This window comes from Salvelinus fontinalis, chromosome 3 (genome assembly GCF_029448725.1).
Source record: "Salvelinus fontinalis isolate EN_2023a chromosome 3, ASM2944872v1, whole genome shotgun sequence".
Taxonomy (NCBI): Eukaryota; Metazoa; Chordata; class Actinopteri; order Salmoniformes; family Salmonidae; genus Salvelinus; species Salvelinus fontinalis.
Window position 1 is genome coordinate 6,767,811 of NC_074667.1, and position 17,157 is coordinate 6,784,967.

A 17,157-nucleotide genomic window follows, 5' to 3' on the forward strand; every position below is an offset into this window, starting at 1 on the left:
TCACTAACCTTTGATGATCTTCATTAGATGACACTCATAGGACTTGATGTTACACAATACATGTATGTTTTGTTAGATAAAGTTCATATTTATATCCAAAAATCTAAGTTTACATTGGCGCGTTATGTTCAGTAGTTCCAAAACATCCAGTGATTTTGCAGAGAGCCACGTCAATTTACAGAAATACTCACAATAAACATTGATAAAAGATACAACTGTTATGCATGGAATTTTAGATCCACTTCTCCTTAATGCAACCGCTGTGTCAGATTTCAAAAAAACTTTACGGAAAAAGCACACCATGCAATAATCTGAGTACAGCGCTCAGACAACAAAACACGCCATACAGATATCCGCCATGTTGTGGAGTCAACAGAAGTCAGAAATAACATTATAAATATTCACTTACCTTTGATGATCTTCATCAGAATGGACTCCCAGGAATCACAGTTCCACAATAAATGTTTGATTTGTTCGATAAAGTCCATCATTTATGTCCAAATACCTCCTTTTTGTTCGCGCGTTTAGTACACAATCGAAAATCACGACGCGCGGGCAAGTCCAGGCGAAGGTTCAGACGAAAAGTCATATTACAGTTCGTAGAAACATGTCAAACGAAGTATAGAATCAACCTTTAGGATGTTTTTATCATAAATCTTCAATAATGTTTCAACCGGAGAATTCCTTTGTCGGTAGAAATGCAATGGAACAGACCTAACTCTCACTTGAGCGTGCGTGATCAGCTAATGCCACTCTGGCAGAGCCCTGACTCATTCAGCTCTCATTCCCCCATCCTTCGCAGTAGAAGCATCAAACAAGGTTCTAAAGACTGTTGACATCTAGTGGAAGTCGTAGGAAGTGCAATATGACCCCATAGACACTGTATATTGGATAGGCAAACCTACAAACCTCAGATTTCCCACTTCCTGGTTGGATTTTTTCTCAGGTTATTGCCTGCCATATGAGTTCTGTTATACTCACAGACATCATTCAAACAGTTTTAGAAACTTCAGAGTGTTTTCTATCCAAATCTACTAATACTATGCATATATTAGCAACTGGGCCTGAGTAGAAGGCAGTTTACTCTGGGCACCTTATTCATCCAAGCTACTCAATACTGCCCCCAGCTATAAGAAGTTAATACAGGACCGACATACAAGTTTCTTACTTTTTTCTCCTTCTACTTGCCTCTTCCATTTTTGCGGTAATGCTGCAATTAATTGGTTGTAGTTTTGGGTAGAGCAGACATTTCCATATGTTTGTGTTAGCTGCATGTGTGACATAACTCCACCAGTCCTATTTATGATATCATTCACTAAAGAGATACTTTTTTTTTCTTTTTTTCTCTCGAAAATTACGTTTTTTGATCAATTAGTATATTTGAGTTTAACCACAACATTTGTTGCATTATTTGTTCTGTCTTTTCAGGTGGATTAAACTGAAATTGCAAACAACTTTCTAAGGCTTGTTTAAAAAATAACGATATTTTGGAGATGATTTCCTTTTCAAACAACCGAAAGTGAGCAGGTGTAATCTGAATAAAGGGGAAAAGGCCATTCTTGAACATAGGATGAGACATTCCTACTAATTTACTAGAGAGCCAGTTTGGAGTTAAGTATAACTTTTGTATAACTGATGCCTTTAGTGAGAGGTCTAAAGCTTTAATATTTAATAATTTCTGCCCTCCGAATTCATATTCGTTATATAATTAGGCCCTTTTAATTTTGACTGGCTTGCCGTTCCAAATAAAATGGAATATCTTTTGTTCATATAATTTAAAAAGCAGGTCACTAGGTGTAGGCAAAACCATAAGCAAATAGGTAAACTGTGATATGACTAAAGAGTTAATCAGGGTGATTTTTCCACAAATAGACAGGTATTTTCCTTTCCATGGTAGCAAGATCTTATCTATTTTTGCAAACTTTCTATAAAAAATGTATTGGAGTGAGATCATTTCTTTCTTTTGGGATTTGTATACCGAGTATGTCCACATCTCCGTCAGACCATTTAATTGGTAAACTACATAGTAATGTAAAATTTACATTTTTTAGTGATCCAATACGTAATATCATAATTTGGTTTATATCCAGAGAGGGTAGCAAAAGTATCTAGATCCTCTATGAGGCCGTGGAGAGATTCTAATTGTGGTTTTAAAAGAAAACATAAATCATCAGCGTACAATGACACCTTAGTTTTTAAGCCACGGATTTCTAATCCCTTAATATTATTGTTTGATCTAATTTTAACAGCTAATCATTTCGATGGCAATAAAAAATAGATATGCCGATAGTGGACAACCTTGTTTTACTCCTCTAGATAGTTTAAAACTTTCTGAGATGTAGCCATTATTTACTATTTTACACCTGGGGTTACTATACATAACTTCAACCCATTTTATAAGAGATTTCCCAAAATTGAAATATTCTAGGCATTTATATATGAACTCCAGAAGTACTTTATCAAAAGCCTTTTCGAAATCAGCTATGAAAACCAGGCCTGGTGTCCCCGATATTTCATAGTATTCTATTGTTTCCAGTACTTGTCTTATATTATCTCCAATGTATCGTCCATGTAAAAAACCTGTCTGATTAGGATGACAATCTGACAATACATTTTTTTATTCTATGCGCCAAGCATTTTGCTAGGATTTTTGCATCACAACACTGAAGTGTAAGAGGTCTCCATTTTTTTAAATGTACTGGATCTTTATATATACCACTTGAGTCCTGTTTCAGTAATAATGATATCAGACCTTCTTGTTGTGTGTCTAATAATCTACCATTTATATAGGAGTGGTTAAAACATGCTAATAATGGTCCTCTGAGGATATCAAAAAAAGTTTTGTATACTTCCACTGGTATGTCATCCAGCCCTGGAGTTTTCCCAGCCTTAAAGGCTTTAATTGCATCAAGAAGTTCCTCCTCTGTAATTTGGCCTTCACATGAGTCTTTCTGTACAGATGTTAATTTTACATTATTATTAGGAAAATAATCCATACAATTAGTTGCAGTTAGTGGAGATGGAGGAGACTGAAAGGAAAACATATTCTTAAAGTACTTTACTCCTCCTCTTTCAAAATATCATTCGGTGAATCATGCGTGACTCCATCATTTGTAACAAGTTTCAATACATTTTTTTGGTAGCATTTCTATATTGAAGATTGAAAAAGAATTTGGTGCATTTTTCCCTATATTCCATCCAGTTCACTTAATTTTTTATAATATATTACACTGGATCTTTCTTGAATAAGTTCCTCCATTTCTTTTATTTTTCCTCCAACTTATTCTGTGCCTCTATGGTAGTTTTTATTGTTATCTAACTGTACTGTTAGTCCTTCAATTTCCTTTGTTGATATGGACTCTTTTGATCTAAATTGCTTGTTTTATAGATGAGTACTGAATTGCATGGCCTCTAAAGGCACATTTAAAAGTGTCCCATACAATAAGAGGATCTGCTGTACTTATGTTATGTCTGAAAAAGTCAGTTATAAACTTTTCTGTCCTAGTTCTAAACAACGTATCATCTAGTAGGCTTTGATTCAATTTCCAATATCCTCGCCCACGTGGAAATTCTGTAAGAGTAATATATATGCCAATTATGTGATGATCCGACCGCATTCTGTCCCCTATCAACACTTTTTAAACTTTTAGTGCCAGATAGAATGGCATAAGAAAGTAGTCGAGACGACTAGCTTGATTAAGCCTCCGCCATGTATATCTCACTAGGTCAGGGTATTTAAGTCTCCATATATCCACTAATTCCAATATATCCATGACATTCATGATTTCCTTAAGTGCCTGAGGGTGATAGTTTGTAGTGTGATTTCCTTTCCGGTCCATAGAGGTTTTTAAGACCGTATTAAAATCTCCCACCATAATAATAGAGTCTAGTATTGCTTGTAGAGTTGATCAATTCTTTGATATATTATTTGGACCATATAGGTTAATAAGCCTTATCTGTTTATTGTCCAATAACATATTTTTAAAAATCTATCTACCTTGATGACCTGTTTGGAAAATTTGCACATTTGGATCAAAATTACTGTTAATTAAAACCATCACCCCTTTTGAATTTCTTTGCCCATGGGAGAAATATTCCTTCTCTTTTAGCCAGGTAAATACTGATCGTCTTTTCTTATTATCTGCTAGGCCATTACAATTGTAACTGGCTATACTTATTTCACCACTTACCATAATGAGACACAACTTTCAATTCTATTTATCAAAATATATGTTTGTAAACGTACCATTAAAAAGTAACATGATGATTGAGTGTCTATATAGCTGTACCATGATATTTGCATTGCTAATTAGTAAACCTCCAATTGGTCCCCACTATTCCACCCGCTAAAAGCCCTCCTCACCCCGAGTTGGGTTGTCATCCCAATGCCCGGCAGACCAACCCGATCCCCCGTATCCCATAGACCTGAAAAGACTGGGATCCATCCTTCGAAGAGAGCACACAATGCCATTTACAGAACAGAAGTAGATCAACTGCCAAATGCATTTCCATTGTTGGGCACTGTTTTACCGCAGTTCTGTTAATGACGGTGAGGGCAGGTGTTCGGCATTCAGGAGCGAAGATCACTCTACCGGTGTCGCCCTGCGTCCCGCTAGCTAGCAAGGAGAACTCCGGGAGGCAGGGGCGAAAAACCTTTATGACCCTTTTGACCCACATTCAGAAGGGTCACACAAGCATAAAGACAAAAGACAGTACAGTATGAAGATAGCCAGAAACAGTTTCTCCAATAGACATTTTTCCCTTCTCTCATTGACTTCTCAAACCCCGGCCTGGTCTGCTTCGCAAGTGTTCCCAGAAGTCTTGCGATGTTGCGCCTCTGGGTTGAGGGTGAGGGTGGGGGTGAGGGTTGTTCAAAACTCTGACGCAGCTGTCAAGTCAAGACATCCGTCAGTGCTGCTGTGAACCGCATCACAAGAGACATGCCAAATGGGATAATATAAATGGATATCTCCGATGCATTTCAGCATTGTTGCAATTTCAATGTTGTTGATTTGTGTATCACCATATTTGCTTGAGATGATTTTACTGCAACACTGCTCAATTCATCCAAGTTGCTTGACATTGGCGTTTCAAAGAGTTGTCAGTCAAGGCGAGCTCATGAATATAACCCCCCCACTCAGCCTGTCTTTTCAAACTTACTGGTAGTTAGCCTTGAGATAAAAAGTACTTTTCAGAATGACTGTTCAGGACCTTCCTTATCCCTCAAAACCTTAAACTGAGACCAAGAAGCAACAAAAAAATAGCTTATTTTGACCTTGTGGCTGTGAAAGCTAGTGGAAACCCTAAATGATAAATAAGCACTATATAGTCAATAATCAGCAATCCTTAAGTATTCAAACAGAGGTCAATAAAACGGAATAAAGAGTTGGCTTCTTTTGCGCAGGACTACAATTTGATCCCAGAGAACATGCCCAGTTTGTAGGCTTTCTAGGGTGGGGTTTCAAAAGAGCTCGAGCTCTGAATAGTGATTGCCCGTTTGCCTTGCGTCGTACTAGTCGAGTAGACGCCGACTCCGCACGGAGGAATTGCCTAGACTGCATGGTGCAAAACCATTTAATATATTTACTTATTTTTAGGGACCGGCTGTATGATTAAGCTACAATCTTCAATGAGTAAGCATATCCCAGTAAGTGTCAATTTTCATATAACAATATTTTGTTACATTGTAGCTACTCGTGTTGTAATTCTGTATCAACTGGTCTTCAATTTTTAAAATGTTAAATCTCGGGCCTCTTCGACACATGCTTTGTTGTCTTTGTGAAATTGATACATGTGAGTTTTTCCTGTGATTAACGGTATGTTAAAGGTGTATGCGAAATTAAATAGGCTTTGCCGTTAGCTTGACATTTTATTCTAGTTCAACGAGGTGGTGGGTTGCCTTTGGAGCGCCTTTGAGAAGCATTTGACGTAGCTATTACCGTCGTATAAAATTTACGCATTTTTCTTATGAACTTATCAGCAATATCATTGACAGTTTCTATAATCATTCTTACCTTAATTAACTGTAGTTTACTTAAACGAGGCGCTAAATATCTCACTATTCAAAATTTTGTTTCTCTATCACAATGGGCATTTACAAGTGCTCGGCTATGAGGCCTCTATACCGGTGATGGCGCCGAGTCTGCCCTCACAAAGGACAGTTTTATAGAAATCCTCTTTCATCATACTTATGTAAATTTCGGTTTGTTTGGGTTTTGTCGTTGGACAGACGTCTAGGTTTGACGTCATTGTATTGTCTCTTAATTAAAGGTCCAATTTGGCTCTAATGTTCAGAACAAAACATTATTTTCCAGCCGGAAAATATCGGATTAACTATCCATACTTCAAGCTTCTTAGACAGTATTTGAAGCACCAGCCAGAGAAAAACATATACAATGCTTAGGGCTAAGGGAATTATACATGGCTTGTGTCAAAAATAGCTTTGCTGAAATTCTAACAAATCTTTCCTTCTGTCAACGAGGCATATAGTATGCCTAATATGTAGATATTACTGCGTTTGTATGCAATTATAAAGAAAAATAATATGTAGAGAGTTGAGCTGTGACCTACGTAGGCCTTAGTAAGCTACATCCATCCTTCACACATTGGCAGTCGTGTTAGACCCATAAAATTAGACCTATGGTTGGACCAGATCTGGACTGAAAGAGAGCAGCAGTTATGTGTTTCCATAACCTTTTCTTTTTTTAGCCAGTTCCCCCTTGAGTTTAGAGGCCTTATATCTTACTCCCTTCTCCTCCCCGTCTTGTCTCTTGCAGCAGTTCTGTGGTGTTCTGGGTCACACATTTATGGAGTTTCTGAAGGGCAGTGGGGACTACTGCCAGGCACAGCACGCAGCTGCCTATGCAGACGAGTGAACAGCAGAACTCACCTCCTCTCCGAATACATTGGACCCACAGGAGGAGGATCTGAAACGTTGGCAGGATTGAGGACACCTCCTAACCTACCAGCAGAACGAGCCTGGATGGGGTAACTCTACCTGCTGCACACTGCCCTCGTTGGCTTCTGCCTGGTCAGAATCAAGGGGGAACCTGTCTTGTTTCCCAAAGGAGAAGGGGTTTGATTTTGGTTGTCCACACCCTTTTTTCTGCCAAATCCGACCTCCTTTCGCCCCATAGCCTTCTTTAGCCCACTGGTCACGGTGTATTTTTATTGCGGGAATATAGTTTGACATTTTGTTGATATTCCCTCTCCCTCTAAATAAGTGTTTTTGTTAGATTGTTTTGTGGAAGATCTCGTTTTTTCGTCTGTCACCATGGCGCGTATGAACCGACCTGCCCCTGTGGAGATCACCTACAAAAACATGAGGTTCCTCATTACCCACAATCCAACCAATGCCACCTTGAATAAATTCATTGAGGTGAGCCCTCACATCATTAACACAGTGATTATATCAGAAATTAATTCTGTTATAAAACATAATGAATGTTCTGGATTCTCATAGGTAGTCCCTCTCTTCCATAGTATAAAGGGTCTGTTTAGAAAATATAAATGTTTCCCTGTGTAGTATGTCAAATGTACAATGGAATATGTTGCAGATCATATGAAAATAAAAGTACATTCTTCTACAGGAACTGAAGAAGTATGGCGTGACCACCGTTGTGAGAGTATGTGAGGCCACCTATGATTCCACCTTGGTGGGGAAAGAGGAAATACAGGTTCTGGTAAGCTTCAACGTCACTGTTTACATCTCCAATGCAGAACTTATTTACTACCATGATACTACCATCTTTGTTTTGGTTTCTGAGAAAGAGGGCAGATGAACTAATTTCCCCCTCCACCAATAGGATTGGGCTTTTGATGATGGAGCTCCTCCCTCTAACCAGATTGTTGATGATTGGTTGAACCTCCTGAAGACTAAGTTTAGGGAGGAGCCTGGTTGCTGCATTGCTGTCCACTGTGTAGCTGGCCTGGGGAGGTAAACTAGTGTTCTTATTTCCCCTCTTAGTATAGAAACATGTATAATCATGTAACAAGGATTTTAAACATGTAATAAGTATTTATATTCAGAATTGTGTTAGATTGATGATGCTAGTTCTTTGGTAAGAATGCCCAAAATCAATTAGCCATAATACACAGTATTAAAAAGTCCCATAGTACCCTAACCCTAACTGCCTTTTGTCAACTTTTCTTCTGAGTATTTACCAATGTTTTTTTGTGTTGTACTCCTAGAGCCCCTGTCATGGTTGCCCTGGCTTTGATTGAATGTGGGATGAAGTACGAAGATGCTGTCCAGTTCATCCGGCAGTAAGTCTGATGCAAATACACCTTCATGTAGATCTCTATATACTGTAGCTGCAGCATCTTAAAATGGAGGCTAAAACGCATTGTTTTGAAATAATCGGACTGAGCTGCAATTCAGAAGTTGAAATTGCATTATGTGTACCTTAACCCTTAGTACAGTGTAAGTACATTGTAACAGTGGGTAATATTTCATTCAAAAGGGGAGGCTAGTCTATACAACCCACTGTTTTGAATTAATATCACTGACCTGCAATTTAGATGATGTGAAATGACAATGTATTTTCTCTCGTAACAGGAAGCGTCGCGGAGCGTTCAACAGCAAGCAGCTTTTCTACCTGGAGAAGTATCGTCCAAAGATGCGCCTGCGCTTCAAAGACTCCAACGGCCACCGCAACAACTGCTGCATCCAGTAGTAAAGCCAACTAACTCATAGTCCATGCCAACAATGCCCCTATAAAATACATTAATTTCTTTATCTTATCTACCTGGCAGGCTTGTTTTTTTCTTAGTAAATCCTTTGTGTTGAAGTATTTCCATTGGAAATTCATTCTCGAATAATTCAAGTTTTCCCTTCTCAATTAAAAAATGTCAAGTGTCAAAAAAGAGGTTAGTTTGTGAACAAGTGACAGTGAGTGAGTGTTCTCTATGTGTGTCCTTAGAATTGGAAAGGAGCACAGCTAGTGAAGTAATTTTGTGAACCCCCAGATGTTGGTTTATACATGTTGAACACATCCCAAGGTTTTAATTGGCAAGGGTGCTTATTACTTCAAAAAAATATTTTAAAACGTACTGTAACGATGATTTAACATGAGTAGTTAGGTATCCCTTTAAATTTTATGATTCAGTTCAATACTGGATAGAAAGATGTATGCCTTCCTCCACATGGTTAAAACTTGAAATGCCTTACAATTAAAATGGAACAAAAAGGCAATCGAGTGGGTTTGTCATCCACTACATTAGAAAAGGTGTTTCATTTTTTTCCTTGGAACAAAAGAATGTTGCCTTTGTCTTGTGCAGGACGTCTACACACTTGTCCTTTCAGTAACTATTTTTAATATGAAATGCTTAATTGTTGCAATATTTGTTTATTGAAAGTCTGGGACCTTTTATTTTTTTATTTTCTCTTATCAAACCTTGTTGATTAATTACTGCCATGTCCGAAATGTGATTTGTGTTTTTCGCTTTGAAACTGGACTTCAACGTCTGCGATATTTTGTATGCCTTTTTATTTTGATGTGCGTAACTTAATACTTGGATACTTGATGATTTATGTATTTGAAAATGTGTATTATTAGGTTGGCTATTTATACTATCAATGGATGTGTGTTTTAGTACCGTGAGCGACAAATTGTAACTGTTCACCAACTTGTGAGAGTACATTAAAATGATACACTGAAAACTTGGTTTTGAATGGCATTTAATGCACTTTAATATCCTATTGTACTCCCATTAGTGAAGGCCTATAATGCCTTACTTGTTTTACATTGGCCTTGTTTAATTTAATGGATTGTCCCAGTGGGCTTGTTCTGCCTGTAGTACCAGCATTGGCACTAACAAAGAGTCAGATCTGTCTATGGAACTGCTGACTGGTACCGTGGCAGAGAAAGAGGAAGATTACATACTGTTTCATAGAAGATCATGAGAAACCAATTCAGCTAATGAAATAATTATGCCAGAATATCCCCAAAAAACAAGCCGTGCGGAGTCACGGGAGAGGTTTTCCCACAGGAAACGGCTTGAAACTGATAATGTAAGTTTAATACATTTAGTGACACATAACATGCCATAATTAAGGTACAGGTGAGTAATTTATTGATTCAACCCTCCCCTACCCTGTTACATGTCCCTCAAGGCATACTTAATAACAAAAAGATTATTCTGCATAGGAAAACTGCAGTCTAATGCACAAAGACATACAGCATTTTCAGCAAATGAGAAGTCCTTTTGTGGAGATATTTTTCAAATGGCTGTTGGTTACACCCTGGATCTGGTGACAGTCAAGCTTGCTAGTGTCCCCTTGTGGCTATATTTTGTACCCACAGGCCATCCAGTCTGTAGAACTCTGCATGCCTCAGAAAATGTCTCTATAAGGCCTACTGAAGATGTGTGAAATTAGCCGAAAAACATGTTGCTGGATTTTCGTTGTAGTCTTTCATACAAAACATGCAAGACTTTATCAAAATGTGTTTATTTTCTCTTTTGTACAACCTTTGAAGTCACTTCCTCTGACCTTTATAATAAATAAGAATGGCATATACAATTTCTACATATGTCTTCAAACAACACTGCCCTCCTAGTTCTCCCATCACAAAAACAGTCATCATGACAAAGAAAATCCTACATCAGGAAGATGATAAAGCAGAGGGGTTGGTGAGTGGATATGCAACAAAGATACTCGCAAACAAATGAAAGTCATTGAACCAAAAGTATACCGGTAATTTGTATGAAAGTTTGGTATTGACACAAATACATAAACATACAGAATCCTGTGAATTAAAAATGGTTGGCACATTGTCGCTTAAAGCACAGTTAGTCTGGTCTGTTTTGGTTTTAACTTGGTTCATATTTAACAAAACACAAAGCCTACAGTACCCAATAAAATCACAATTAGTTTGCCCCAAAAATGTAATGGTCTTTTTATTTTACAGTGCAAAGATGGCAAAAGCTAGAGCTGTGGTTAAAAAAAAAAACTAAACTAAACTTTGTCAGCGGGATATGGGTTGTTCCAAGAGCTAAGGAGTACTGAAATGTGTTTTAGAAGGGTATAACAAAACAATTAAACAAAATACAAACAAACAGTCAAAACACATCAAACAAAGTAATGTTTCTTCCACAGGGTTGGGGGTACATTTTCATCTCATTTCAATTTTAATTCATTCAAATCAGGAAGTTACCTGAAACTCCAATTCTATTCAATTTTCCTGCTTTTCAATGAGAAACATTTTTGAATTAGAATTTCAGTTTACTTCCTGAATTGACTGAAATGAAATGGAACTGACCCCAACACTGATCTTCCGTGGCGCGTTAGTTAGTTCCTCCATTAGTCTCTCAATAGTTTGGCCCCTGTGGCCCCTCAGTTCAGGGACCCGTTGGGTCTCCGACTCACATCTTATTCCTCATTTGGCCCTTTCATGCCGGAATCTTTTGCCGATATCGGTGACGCCACCATAGGAAGGATGCACTGTGACGACTCGCAGTAGCTGTTGAGGCCAGGACGACCAGGAGGCCCTGGAACGCCGGGAATACCGGGAACGCCGCGTGGCCCTCTCTCGCCGTCGCGGCCTTCTGTGCCATAGGCGGCTCTACCGTGATCACCTGTGGATAGAGTGGTCGGTTGAGATTTGTACATGAATGTGGAACTGCTAAATAGCTAGCTAACCATGTTATAGCAGAGCATATAGAGACTTGGCGCATATTGGGTTAGCACAGTGGTTATGGCTATAGCCTTCATGATTATGGTGTGGGCATGTAGCCTTATAATACTCTTGTGACTGGTATCTTTACCTGGTAGACCGGGTGCTCCAGGTGCTCCTTTAACCCCTCTCGCTGTGGGTCCTCTGTCTCCTCTGTCGCCTGTGTCACCTAAGCAGAACATATACATTTTCATCAATTCAAGTAACGTTTAGCGATGCAGGATGGCTGTAGTGAACTTCACTTGTGATGGCACAAACAATCCTAATTATTCAAATGGAGATCACTTATACTACTGCTACCAGCCTGCTTCAGCCAACTTGTAATTGTCTTAACAAACTAGGCCATAATATTACATTTAGGATATATTTAGAGACCCAGGACCTCACCTTTGGGCCCTTTGCGACCCAGTAGCCCTGGAGGTCCTTTGAGACCTGGCAGTCCTCTGGCCCCGTCCAGTCCTGGGTAGCCGTTCTCTCCGGAGGGGCCTGCAGGACCAGGGGGGCCAGGGGGGCCTGGCAGTCCAGAGATGCCTGCCTCAGGCCTCCTCAGGCTGGCTGCTAGCTGGGCTAGCTGCTCTGTGGCACAGGAAGGGAAAAGGATGGTCAGTTCAATGAAACCTATGGACCTGCCTTGTCAAATGTGATGGGTTCAGTAATGGTCAATATCAAATGGATAAGAGTTTGATATGAAAATGATCATGACTTACCTTGCATTACCCTCATGCAAACTCCTGTGATGTGTGTATCGCTTGGTTTTTTCCCCTGAGAAAACAGGTGGTTGTTGATAAAATTGTGGTGTTATCCGATAACTAATGCTATTCATAGCTAGCTACACAGGCTTTTTTTCGTGAAATGTCTTAGCACATGGAAATACTTAGAGATTCACTGGTAAACTCTTTCGCCAGTAGTTCTGAATGTGGCGCTCATGAGCCAAAAGTGGTCGACGAAAATTGCCTACTGTGTCACATATGTGCAGATATGTGCAACACGTCAATGATCTCTCTCTCGATCTGCTGTGTGTGCCTCTTGCTAGCTGTCACTCAAATGGCGAGGGGCTGAAGCTCATTGGCTAGAACTCGAATTGCTAGGGCCCTGGCCCACATGGGGGAATATGTAGGGAAAATGGCGCAGCACAGCTTCAAGAAAAACAGTTGCTTTCAAACGGGGGATTTCGTGACTAATTGAGGTAAGAGAGTCATTCTCATAGATGATGCATGTATAAACTACACATTGACACATACAGCCCAAAACAGGAGGTTTAAAAAATACTTAGTAGACACCAAAGTTGGGGAGCATGTCTTTAACACAGGGCAAAGTCATCATGTGAATTCTGCTGTCTCCTCCAGTCTACTCTATAGGAGTGCAGTGCTAAGAAACAACTCTTTTTGACTCCTGCTCTGTTTCAGGCCCTCAGATCAGGTTAATTGTTAAAGTGCCTACCGCTGGCCCCTGTGTCCCTGGTAGTCCTGGCACCCCTCTGTCCCCCTGCATGCCACGTGGTCCAGGTTGGCCCGGCTTGCCCTCTGGGCCTGGTATGCCCCGGCCGCCCTCCGGCCCTTTGTTTCCAGTCTCTCCTGGTCTGCCTGTCTGAAAACAGCGACAGAGCGCGACACAATGGCATTCAGCATTCATTCAAAACAAAAGGTAAAATTGGATTACACAGACTGCACCATTGGGAGGATAGACAATGCTGTCTGTCTAGGTCTAGGATCATGTGTTTCAGGCATGTAGTCCTACAGTGTGCAAGGCTTTCTTTTGGCATGGCGCAAACACTGTGAAGTGATTCAGTAATGAGAAATGATGACGCTCACTTGTACGTGACCTCTAGTATTAGACAGCTGTATAAAGTTGTGGCATCTAATCATGATGAGTCCCCCATGATTTTGGGACAAACCGGTATCACATTATGTGTACTGGACATAATTGGGCTAGTCCATGTCAACAGAGAGCTGTAGCAGTAAGCGATGCTATAAACTGGACTCACCGATCCTTTCTCTCCTGGCTCCCCTTCGTCACCCTATAGTAAAACAGAATCAGTACTCTTTAAATTAAAAAAACTAAATGTTGGGCACAGCAACGTTTTTTCTTTATGTATTTACTCACAAAGTCCCCTCTGTCTCCCGCTGTGCCCTCTGAACCTGCTTCTCCCTAAATCAATGAGTAGAAATGTCTTTGTTAGAGAAAATACATGTCTTACGGGATCGTTAACACGTATCCATCCCAAGTAGGCCTTGGGGGGGCCTTCTGTACTCTTCTGGTAGCTCCTAGTGCTTGATGCTACTCATCTGAATTCACTCCATTCATCTTCTTCCATCGTTTGATGACTACATAGAATATGGTCACCTCCCTTATGCAGGAATGTACTATTCGGTTGGTTGAGATGGTATTGATAGAACTTACTTGTTCTCCTTGAGCACCGGTCAAACCGATTGCACCCTGGAGAGATAGGAATAGGAAAATTATATTTTGCTTTTACACATGTATTTCTGCTCCTGCTTTTGTGGTACCTTTTATATTCCTTACCCTGTCTCCATTCTGTCCAACCAGGCCGGCAGGGCCAGGCAAACCAGGAAGCCCGAGATCCCCTTTACCTCCCTGTAAAAAAGAAATAAATGTATACACACACACACACACTTAAAAAACTTGAACACAGTGGATTGCCTGTGCAACGCTCCAACCTCCCCCCTCGCCTTCAGCTGACTACATTTGCACCCAAAAATATTTTTAGCTGGAAAAAAACGTGTCTAAACGAGTGAGCTGGAAAAGGTATTGGGGACACACTCCATGAGTTGTTTTGGAAGTGTGGGTACTAATTGTGGCATACTCTCAGGCTGACTGGTTTAAGGAATTCCTGGGAAACAGAGGATTCTTTCAGGCCTTTTCAGCTTATTTTCCTGGCCTGAATCCTCCTCTCTGAAGAAATACCCCTGGGCCCATGGACCAGTGTAACAGGACTTCCATTCATGCCCCCTCATCGGCGGATTACAGTATTACTGCAGTCTGGAGGCTTATAAAGGGCTGCCACTCTCAATATGAGAGAGCATACGGCTCCACTTGCTTGGAGTGGGTTTACGCTTAGTCACTGGTATTCAGCTTGGCTGAGCCGAATGGTTACTATGGTAACGCTGCCAATGTTAAATTGATATGTATGGAATGATAGCAGATAATACCAATATACACTGAGTGTACAAAACATTAAGAACACCTTCCTACTATTGAGTTGCACCCCCTGTTTTGCCTTAAGTGGATTTAACAAAGGACATCAAGGGATCATAGCTTCCACCTGGATTCACCTGGTCAGTCTATGTCATGGAAAGAGAAAGTGTTTCTAATGTTTTGTACACTCAGTGCATTGTTTATACTGATGTTATGTCATATATAAATAGCAAAAGACTTGGTATGGATGGGGGCGGCTTGTGTTATTTGCACAGTGGTGTCGTAGCTCCAGGAAAGGTAGGGCAGGAAAGGCATTGTAATGAAAATAGGAAAGTAAGCATAAATAATTACATATACAATTATTTCAACATCATTTTAATGGCCACCCTAGTAAATGTTGAGAGACCAGCATCGACTTTGTTCTTGCCACACAGCACATGATCCTAAAAAGGTCATTTATTTCATACTCTTTGTTTTCTTCTTCCTCCTCTTTCACACCGTCTTCATCATGTTCTTGTCTTCCTCTTCTTTCCCCATCACAGTAGCATCATAATCCATCACATTGCAGACCACAAAATCCTGTTCTGTATTCCGAATTGAACTGGCTTCACTCCGATATTTCCTTGTCTGCATCTTACCTTACCAATCCTTGCATTTTCTCACAACAAAGTCTGATGACTGGAGCACCACAGGGTTCTGTGCTTGGTCACTTGGTCATCACTTCCCATGGCTTTTCCCATCATTCTTGTGCAGAAGATGCTCAACTCCCTCTATTCTTCCACCTGTTTTACTACCCAGGTTACAGATTTCACCAGCATCTTAGCCTAGTTCATTTGTATGTTTCAAGTTCATTGGTCAGTTTGATAATCATGGTTGATACAGTGGTAATTGTATGGATGTTTGCGACAAATTGTCAAATGCTTTATTCATTGTGGTTCATGATACATATAATGGGCATGTTTTGGGGCTATGAGTATGTCAGTTATAATGGTCTGTTGGGCTGTTGACTTACCCTGGATCCTGGTGCCCCTGCATGTCCGTCTGGGCCACGCACTCCTCTTTCACCCTACAGCGAAATAAGAGAAGAAGAATAGGAAGTTATAGAGAAGAATTTGTGGCGCAGGTGCAGATTTATTATAGTCTTGTAGTCCAAGACCTTACCAAATGAATCACATGAAGTTCTGAGCTTGTTGAACAATGCTTATAGTACAATAGAGCAAAGGTTGTGCGTGGCAATAGAGTTCAAATGTTTTGTGCTGATCTTGTTTATTCTATTTTTCAGTTATTTAGCTCACACCTTTATCCTTAATTCCCTAACCCTAAGATCACGAGGTTCCAGATCATTTATTCAAACTGCTGAAGTTCATACGAGACCTTGAAAAGATGAATCTAACATTTTTTTTTTTTTTTTTTAATTTTATCCCATTTTCTCCCCAATTTTTCGTGGTGTCCAATTGCTAGTAATTACTACCTTGTCTCATCGCTACAACTCCCGTACGGGCTCGGGAGAGACGAAGGTCGAAAGCCATGCGTCCTCCGAAGCACAGCCCAACCAGCCGTACTGCTTCTTAACACAGCGCGCCTCCAACCCGGAAGCCAGCCGCACCAATGTGTCGGAGGAAACACCGTGTACCTGGCCCCCTTGGCTGGCGTGCACTGCGCCCGGCCCGCCACAGGAGTCGCTGGAGCGCGATGAGACAAGGATATCCCTACCGGCCAAACCCTCCCTACCCCGGACGACGCTATGCCAATTGTGCGTCGCCCCACGGACCTCCCGGTCGCGGCCGGCTGCGACAGAGCCTGGGCGCGAACCCAGAGACTCTGGTGGCGCAGTTAGCACTGCGATGCAGTGCCCTAGACCACTGCGCCACCCGGGAGGCCCAGATGAATCTAACTTGATAGTGTTTTATGGCTTTCTCACAGTGAATCACATATACTATAGAACATACTCACTGGTCCACCTCTTGCTCCGACAGGTCCTACTTCTCCCTGCTCGCCACGTTCCCCCTGTCAACAAAGCAAGTCACCATGAGATCTCTCATGCTACTGGTGCAAGTACGAAAGGGATATTATGTATACTGTATCAAAGTATTTTGTTTCATCACTGTCATTTAATGTGATTTAATTTTCATCAATAGACTTTCTCTTGACTTACTGATTTCCCAGGAGACCCCATTAGTCCTACGGAACCTGGGTCGCCAGAGTTACCCTAGTAACAAAGAGAGGAAAACATAAGATTCCATATAATAGAGATTCATATACTGTATGGTCAATAACTGATTTAATTCATACATTTAAAATATTCCCCTACCATCTCGCCACTTTG

The 17,157-nt window shown here is 40.5% G+C and overlaps 2 protein-coding genes across 2 annotated transcripts in view; one reads left to right on the top strand and one right to left on the bottom strand.

Moving 5' to 3' along the window:
* Positions 1-7,273: 7,273 nt before the first annotated feature.
* On the top strand, positions 7,274-9,661 carry LOC129837276 (protein tyrosine phosphatase type IVA 1-like). Its single transcript, XM_055903305.1, has 5 exons — positions 7,274-7,378; positions 7,590-7,682; positions 7,806-7,936; positions 8,191-8,265; positions 8,558-9,661. Exons 1-5 carry the CDS (start codon positions 7,274-7,276, stop codon positions 8,673-8,675), a joined length of 522 nt encoding a protein of 173 aa, XP_055759280.1. The 3' UTR covers positions 8,676-9,661.
* Positions 9,662-10,433: 772 nt separating this feature from the next.
* LOC129837255 (collagen alpha-1(IX) chain-like) overlaps positions 10,434-17,157 on the bottom strand; it is a 17,392-nt gene continuing 10,668 nt past the window's right edge. The window contains exons 20-32 of the mRNA XM_055903272.1: positions 17,143-17,157; positions 16,987-17,040; positions 16,785-16,838; positions 15,844-15,897; positions 14,199-14,270; positions 14,076-14,111; positions 13,779-13,823; positions 13,660-13,692; positions 13,116-13,262; positions 12,383-12,437; positions 12,063-12,251; positions 11,767-11,844; positions 10,434-11,577 (exon numbers count right to left, since the gene is read on the bottom strand). The exon at positions 17,143-17,157 is cut by the window's right edge and continues 30 nt beyond it. Of these exons, the coding sequence (XP_055759247.1) occupies positions 11,372-11,577; positions 11,767-11,844; positions 12,063-12,251; positions 12,383-12,437; positions 13,116-13,262; positions 13,660-13,692; positions 13,779-13,823; positions 14,076-14,111; positions 14,199-14,270; positions 15,844-15,897; positions 16,785-16,838; positions 16,987-17,040; positions 17,143-17,157 (1,038 nt within the window). The 3' untranslated portion in view covers positions 10,434-11,371. The remainder of the gene's footprint in view (positions 11,578-11,766; positions 11,845-12,062; positions 12,252-12,382; positions 12,438-13,115; positions 13,263-13,659; positions 13,693-13,778; positions 13,824-14,075; positions 14,112-14,198; positions 14,271-15,843; positions 15,898-16,784; positions 16,839-16,986; positions 17,041-17,142) is intronic.

Bases quoted from the DNA above. Each gene is read 5' to 3' on its own strand.
- LOC129837276 (XM_055903305.1), top strand. From the start codon at position 7,274: ATGGCGCGTATGAACCGACCTGCCCCTGTGGAGATCACCTACAAAAAC. The intron at 7,683-7,805 runs GTAAGCTTCAAC...CTCCACCAATAG, and splicing joins AAGAGGAAATACAGGTTCTG to GATTGGGCTTTTGATGATGG. The intron at 8,266-8,557 runs GTAAGTCTGATG...CTCTCGTAACAG, and splicing joins GCTGTCCAGTTCATCCGGCA to GAAGCGTCGCGGAGCGTTCA.